Source organism: Stylophora pistillata, chromosome 8, assembly GCF_964205215.1.
Source record: "Stylophora pistillata chromosome 8, jaStyPist1.2, whole genome shotgun sequence".
Lineage (NCBI taxonomy): Eukaryota > Metazoa > Cnidaria > Anthozoa > Scleractinia > Pocilloporidae > Stylophora > Stylophora pistillata.
Window position 1 is genome coordinate 16,901,074 of NC_142526.1, and position 8,085 is coordinate 16,909,158.

At 39.7% G+C, this 8,085-nt stretch overlaps 1 protein-coding gene across 3 annotated transcripts in view; it reads left to right on the top strand.

The window, feature by feature from the left end:
• LOC111328259 (translesion synthesis protein REV1) overlaps positions 1-7,638 on the top strand; it is an 18,651-nt gene extending 11,013 nt beyond the window's left edge. For 2 of the 3 annotated variants that reach the window (XM_022932653.2, XM_088730764.1), the window contains 9 exons: positions 1-85; positions 760-939; positions 1,476-1,723; positions 2,025-2,120; positions 3,164-3,781; positions 5,193-5,585; positions 6,450-6,522; positions 6,969-7,071; positions 7,426-7,638. The exon at positions 1-85 is cut by the window's left edge and continues 203 nt beyond it. In XM_022932653.2, coding sequence (XP_022788388.2) covers positions 1-85; positions 760-939; positions 1,476-1,723; positions 2,025-2,120; positions 3,164-3,781; positions 5,193-5,585; positions 6,450-6,522; positions 6,969-7,071; positions 7,426-7,552 — 1,923 coding nt within the window. In that variant the 3' untranslated portion in view covers positions 7,553-7,638. The remainder of the gene's footprint in view (positions 86-759; positions 940-1,475; positions 1,724-2,024; positions 2,121-3,163; positions 3,782-5,192; positions 5,586-6,449; positions 6,523-6,968; positions 7,072-7,425) is intronic. The other variant, XM_022932654.2, reaches the window with a different exon arrangement.
• Positions 7,639-8,085: the final 447 nt, after the last annotated feature.

The following is an 8,085-nucleotide window of genomic DNA, read 5'->3' on the forward strand; positions in this document are numbered from 1 at the left end:
TATGATATTTTGGTGACCTATAGTCGTGAAATAGAAGCTGTGAGCTGTGACGAGGCTTATATTGACGTGTCGGAGACCATGGAAGGTATTTTCTTTGTACGTCTTGTATTTTTGTCCAAGATTTGACTTTGAAAACCTTAGAAACAGCTTTTCCAAATCTACCGAAGGTGTATAGTTCCACATCTCAGTTTTTCGTAGCGATCATCTTTGAGATTATACTTTTTTGTTTTCGGTACACTATAGAGAAAAGTGCAGTAGAGGTGACAAAGTGTACTAAATTAATTTGATTAGATCAGATTGGTATGAAGGGCGGTTAAAACCAAAAACATGAAGCCTGATACTGATTATGCTAACAATTCACAATTACATAAACGTAGCAGTATCAAATAGGCTAGACAGCTGGATTGGGAATTAGCGAAGAGAGTCACAAATCTTGTTAAGAATTAATTTTAAGGTTTTCAATTAAAATAAAAGGTATAAAAGACTAAGTCTCAGGCGTTAATAGTTTGTGTAGCTGGCGGTTTTTTGAGGCGCTGTAAGAAAATGTGACGGCGGCGAAGCTGTAAGAACGAGCAACTGAGCTTCCAGATGCTACAGTTTTTCCGTAAAAGGCGAAACTATCAGCTATAAGAGCTGAATCGTTGATCACCCCTTTACATCAACTCAACTTTCAGATGACCTCTAATTTAAATGGATTTAAGCACCATACATTTTGCATCTTTTCATCCCGAGTTATAACTTTAGTGCTACTTTTGTTAGCGGATGAAACACCAATACAGCTCGCACAGAAGATTCGCGCGGAGATTAAAGAAGCCACTGGCTGTACGGCGTCCGTTGGTATCTCATTTAATATTCTTCTGGCGAGAATGTGCACCAGAATGGCTAAACCTGATGGATGTTATTACTTATCGCCTTCTGATGATGTCAATACGTTTATGGGTACGTTTCTCTATAGAAATCTCACACACTTACATGTAGTACAACTCAGAGATCTTCAAGTCAGACGTGGTTTGGGCTGATTTGAAACACAGAAGGAGTGATTGTCTTCACTTGAAGTTGTGAAATGAAACTTAAAATAGCTTAGGTTATAAAAATGCTTCATATTATCAGACCAGACTGTGCCTTTGGGAAATTTTTTTTTTGTGAGATCTTAACGTATTTCAGTCTCATAATTTTGCTGACATCTCCAGCATCCAATCTTGGAATCGTGAGGCAGATTCATACCAATATTTTGCTCGATGCAGCCACTTAACACATTACCTGGTTAAATGGTCTTTTCATCAAATGTTTGACTTCTGTTTTTTGAAGCATATGAAAACCTTTCGTTATTTACCATCTCTTAAAGAGTAGTTTGAACCTTTCTGAAAACCACAGTGATGCGATGAAAGTTTCCTAATAAGAGATTATTATTATGAGTACTAGGTGATCGCTATGCTCTTGTTTTTTCTCGACCATTCTCTTTCGTTGTTTCCCAGGCTCCCAGAAAGTGGAAGACCTCCCCGGAGTAGGATGGAGCCTGAGGGATAAGCTGCGAACATTGGGAGTTGAAACGTGCTCTGACTTACAGAAGCTCAGTTGTCAAGTATTACAAGGCGAGTTCGGAGCCAAGACGGGTGTTGTTTTATACCAGTCCTCCCGCGGTATTGATCACAGGACTCTTAAAACTCAGCGAGAGAGAAAGTCTGTATCGGCAGAGATCAACTATGGAATCCGCTTCACCAAGGTCAAATAAGGCTCATTGTTGAAAAGGCTTTAAAGCTAAGATTCGTTTTGGTGCCTGTCAGACGTGAAGAACATAACGTAAAGGGCTTTCACCTTGGTTGTCCATGAAACCCCACACATGTTGAATTAAAAAAGGAGATTACATTGTTGGTTCGGCTATTTCTCAAAGAGCTGATAATCGATCATTATTGGTTTTATGCATGTTTTGCGGTGTTGATGAAATATAGCCGGCGAATATTTGTAAGGATATTTTAGATCTCGTATTTTGTTACTTCACTTGCCAATACTTTTTTTTGCCGTAGGAAAGTGAGGTGGAATCATTTGTCAATGAACTTGCTGAAGAAGTACAAAAGAGACTTCAGGCGCTTGGGTTGAAGGGCAAATGTATAACCCTAAAGGTAAAGAAGTTACCATGTGACACGGGAGCACATAATGTTATAGTTTTGTTGTGAGGTGAATTGAAAGTTGTTGTTTTGAGACTTTTCTAGTTAAGCCTTTTGTTTTGTTAATCCTTGCCTGTTGCGCCTACGTGTTGTTTTGGTAGATTTATGCTTTTTTTGGCTCAGCTCACGGATTTCCTTGTTACCGTGTTAGACATTTAGACAATTAGAGAGTTTTACAGGTGGTCGTGTTTGGGTTGGTAAAGCTGACCTTGAGTTCTACCCACACTGAAGTTCCTGTTTGTGTGCGCAATTCCTGTGGCCAGCCTTTAACGTTTAATTGGTTCCTTGGTGCTCGCCAAGTACTTCGGTGGGGGCCGACCAGTTTCCCCCTTTTTGAAAATAAACGGATACACTGTGGAAACTCTCACGGTCAGCGAACCCAAACACGTCTACAGTTTTCCTACTTAAAGCGTTAGTACCTCTCGCATGATTATTGAATGCGTAGAGCATTAGATGCACAGAGTATTAGATGCAGAAAGCGTTGCTGTAGTAGCTCTCCAGAAGAGAATAAAAGAAGAAAAGTACAGAGTCTTGGCACCTGTCGTTAATTTGGCCGAGCGAGCCGTAAAACCCCCCAACAAATTTACTTGTCCCAGAGCTGGTTTCCCTTTCGAAAGTCAAGCAAGCGCAATTTGTATTCTGTCGCAAACTTACTCCCCATTTAAAAACAAAGTTTAAACACTTTTTAAAGCTGTTTCAGTTGTCAAACACGGTTTAAGACTGTTTTCTTCTTTTAAGCTGTTGTGTATTGACTTTCAATTTAACACCTTGGAAATTCAAATTTGTGATTACTTTGAACCCCTTGGAAAACTCCACTGGTTTTTAGTTTTCTGTTGCCGGCCTTCATTCAGTTAAACCTGGTTTCACTAAACATGTTTTGCTGGTGTGAATGGGACTTAGACACAGAATGCACTTTCATGGAGGCTGTGTAGATTTTTTACCACTTTCTTCGGGCGACAGTTTCGTGTGCATACTTTTTTTATTCTTCGCTTGTTTAGATGAAGGTGCGCAAAGCAGGAGCACCGACTCCAAGAAAGTTCATGGGTCACGGAATCTGTGATAACATCGCTCGGTCTTGCACTTTACCAACTGTCACAGATGAGGCGCAAGTCATAGCCAAACAATGTCATGCACTCCTGAAACAACTGAGTGTACCGCCAGAGGATATGCGAGGGATGGGAATTCAAGTAAGCAAGTTGAACGACAAAAAGGCTGGTACTTCCGATAAGAACACAAGATCGCTGTTTGATTTTATGAAACCGCAATCGATTGACACTGAAGTTGTTACTAAATCCGCAGCCTCTGAAAGAGCAGCTGAAATCAAAGGAGAAAATTACATTAGATCACCAGCCGAGAGCCCTGTGCAGGAAAAAGGCGAGACAACGTTAACACTTCCCCCTTTACCAAAATTCTCGCCCCAGATCACGCAGCAAGCTTCGAATTCCAGGTCTGAGAAAAGGCTGGGTGACTTGGGCGAAAGCCTGTACCTGCCCTCTCCGTCTCAGATTGATCCGACAGTACTCGAGGCTTTACCTGAAGACATTCGGAGGAGCATCGAGAAATCTTATGCTGCAAGAAATAAGAGAATTCCACCCCCCAAAACAGGAAGACAGGAGGTTGGTTTGCCTCATTTTGTACGTTCTAGTTTATTATTGGGGTTTAATTCTTGATGATAAGTTATTTGTTTCGTCGATGAGATCCATTTGATTATGCGAAGGAACCTCGATTTGCGAGGTGCTTAAGGAGTGGAAAATATGTTCTAATTTAAAATGAGGCTGCAATACATCAGAGGGCCGAGTTGTTCAAAGCACGATTAAGCGAACCGAGGGTTAGTCAACAATTCTTGATTCAAATGCTAAGAATATATGAGAAATCATATATTTGAACTGCGGTTGCAGAAACGCATATGAGAACGATCTTCGCAGTGAGCAGCACTATTTAAGCAATAGTGAAATTAAGACCTGAAAAAAATTCAGATCTGTACTGGATTTGAACCCATGACCTCTGCGATGCCAGTGCAGTGCTCTACCAACTGAGCTAACAAGCCAACTACGTTCGAATCCCGTACAGGCCTGAATTTTTTTCAGGTTTTAATTTCACTATTGCTTAAATAGTATTGCTCACTGCGAAGATCGTTCTCATATGAATTGTTGATTTAGTTTTGTAGTTTTGTGGACGGTTTTAATTGTTTATGATTTCTTTCAGCTCCAAACGTAACCCTGATATACCCTTTATTTGAAGACAAATCATAAACTGATTAAACTTTTAATCCTGAATTATCGCTTAATGACTCTAGGACAACTAGGGCCCCTCTAAATAATGTATTTTTAGGGGTCGAAATATTTTGTTCGCTACATCAGCGTCTAAAAGTGTAGTGTGATCGTTCGGGTGAGTGTAGTCCTGAGAAGGACTGAGAAGGACTGAGAAGGACTGAGAAGGACTGAGAAGGACTTGAGTATCACAGCGAATAGCATCACGTCAAAACTGACCAATCATTTTACACGAACTGGACTAAGAACATTCTACCGACAACAACTATTCACTTAACTCTGATAATGACTTCCACACAGGTTGTCGAAACGTCAGTCACTACCACCGACAACAGTCATTCTCAGGACTACACTCACCCGGACGATCAGACTACACTTTCACATGTTACCCCCGGGTTCAAACCATTTACTGAAAAATCAGCGTCTTTACCATACAGGGGATCATTTTATCAAGATTCCAATGTTTTAAATGTGGCTATCAAACAATTTAGGAACAAGAATCTTTCTAGAATTACAATGCACAGAAGAAGCTTATAGGTTTACCTGATCAACTAAATTGAACTACTTACAGATATCCACTATCAGATGTCGTCCATAAGTTCACACCTTCTGTAAGCAGACACGATGTCACTGTTCAAATTACGGACTTTACTTGTTTTGGGGATTTTTGCTTTTGGGAATTATGACTGGATTGAGTCTTATTAAGGCTTGGTATGCTCGTGTAAAATATCAGATAAAGTGTTTACTTCATTTTCAGGAAGATGAGACCTCACCAAAACAAATCCCTCAAAAGAAAGGTATTAAGAACAAGAAGGGCAAGGCAGCTTCAAAATCCTCTCGTCTTTTATTTGAAGACAATAATTTGTCAGAAGGAGTGGTTCTAAGGGCTTCAGACCTGTTACCCTCTCCATCACAGATTGATCCGGAATTTCTCGCAGCACTTCCTGAAGACGTAAGACAGGAAATAGAACAGGCTTGTAAACGAAAAAACTTACTTAGAGCTCCTTCTAACGTCCAAGAGGGATACCTTGGTGATCGTATCTCGAATCTTGCACCTGGAAATGAAACTGAAAGGATTAGTACGGCGAGAGTTAAAGCAGAGGATGTAAGCATTACAGAAAAAAGTCAAATCATCGCTCCACCAAAACAGGTATCAACTTTCTGTAGCCTAGAAAATACCTGCATGATCTAAGCCGATTGTATTTCAAATTATATCTTCTTCTCTTTATTAAAAAGACTTCACATTCGGTAACAGCAAATGCAATCCACGAATTTTAGTCTTTTGTAATGTTAAACAAGCTTTTCTTCGCTTCTTTACCAAAAAGTGTGATCTGTATCCGTCACACGTACAATCAGTTAACGCATGACATTCTATTTATCATACTAATCTGTTTCTTGCGCTTCAAGCATGTTGTTTGCTTTAACTTTGATAGTAACCTTTGTTTTGACTGATATTTGTGATAAATATGCTAATGGTTTTGGTTTTTCAACGCTCATTTTAAAATTGCTCTAGTGGCACATTCTTACGCGAAAATATAAGTATTAACTCAGCAGCTGGGTATATGACATTAACATTGTCTCACTCCATGTCTGGCAAACATTCTATAGCTGTCTCAGGAACGATACTGGTCACAGGATATGATTCTGTTAAAGGGAATTACGATGACAACAGTCAGTAGAATCTCTAGAGGAGCATACCATTCTGTAAGCTCGTGGAAGTTTAGATTGATTAGCTATTTGTGGCAGCCATGACACGATGTTCTTCCTCGGAGTTGTTTTCCAGCGGCCAATTTTGCCTTTTCTCTTGACCTAGTTATCCTTGACCTAGTTATCTTTCAATTTTAACTTTTCAAAGCAAATGAACGTAAACTTTTTAAATGTTGGTAAACGTGCTAGGGAACAAGTTACAACAGTCTTTGTCATTTGTTGATCGACAAATATTGTACGATGTTGTATCTTTTTTAATGGTTTAGTATGTTCCTAATGAATTACCTTCCCTATTCCTCTGATTTAGGCACGTTTGGGAGAGGCTGTTACCCTTTGTGATGTAAAGAAAGTTATTACCGACTGGACTTCCTCTTATGAAGGTAGATTTCACCTTGTCATCTTGTTAGACCACGACCAGGTCCCTACAGGCAAAGTTCATCGCGCGAGTAAAAAAGATCAATGGAAAAAAAAAGTGACGTTGTACGCCGCACGGAATTCTGGGAGTAGGACGCAGAGTTCTGCGCGGTGTGCTAACATTAATGTTATTTCCACTGACTTTTTTCTACTTGCGCGATGGACTTTGCCGAAAAGGAGAGGCTGCTCATTATCTATCATGTGGTAGAAGTTACAGCTTAAGTTAAATAAAAAAATAGAAATCATATCTCAAACTTCTACCGTCAGCGCTTTACCAACGTGTGTCATGGAGTTAGCGTTTTCTCACTTATGGGAAGGATGCCCCTTTAAGTCTATAAGTTCTTGACTGAAGCTCATGACCTAAAGGGCCCTAAGTTTCTAGTTTTTGACCACAGATACCTTTCTCATACAGTTCCTCTAGAGGAAGATGTTGAAGTGTTCAGGGATTATTTGTTACAGCTCATTGGATTGAAAAACTTAGAGCAGTTATGGAGGGTGTTGAAGTTTCTCGACAGGTATTGTGTTCATTATGTTTTCTTAATCGTCGACATTGATAAAGGAGAATGATTAGGGCTTGAGAAGGTCCTCGTGTTGCCTAAGATTATTGTAATGTGCAAAAGAGCACTCTGGTCGTCAAGAATGTCGTCAGCTGAATTGTGCAGAGTAAGGACTTGGATAAGAGTATGTTATGTACGTCAGTTTTTGATACTGTGACTGAACGACTTCACAGGGATGAAAATCATGTGGGGCCTGGAATAAACAGCTTTGTTGAACTTTTTTGAATTGACTGAGTTTGCTTAGGAAGGGGTCATTTTCCCGTGGCTATATTATAGTAACAGCCTTATTTATTTATTTTTTTTTCGGTGTAGGAGAATCGAAGGACGTGAAGATTGGAAAAATGTGAGTTGCGCCGTTTTGGCCCAAGTTCAGCACCACCTCCAGCAAAACTACTCAAGCAAGCTATCTGTAAAGTCGCTGAAATTCTGCAGCTCATGAGTTCACCAGTGTTTGATTTCACTTTACCGTTATGATGTAGGTGCAGTCATCAGAAATTTTTTAATAAAAGTCATGGGAAACAGGAAGCTGAAGTCTTTGATTTTTATAAAACTGCGGTGTCATGTTGATGGGGGGAGGGGGTATTACAAGATTGTTTGGTTTCGTTAGAGATTATTGGCTACCCTACAGAAGTTACAGTTTTTTTGGTACCGAGAACTGCAACGAACTGAAAGTAAAAAAAAAAAGAACAAGAACAACAAAAATAACAATAACACACTTTCAAACCAAACCTACGCGCACTTCATGAATCCTAGGTAAGGTAACTGGGGCGATTAACACAGCTCAAATGAAGGTACACAGGCCTACCGCTGTCTCGTAAACACAGAAGAAAAAGAAATAATTTCATTAGAACAGAGAGCGCAGTTATGTAGAGCAGTCCACCTGCTCTACATAAAATGTAGAAGCATTTGGAGGTGAAATAACAAATGCAACATGTTATCCATAAAGTGCAGACGAAAGAAATTAATACAATA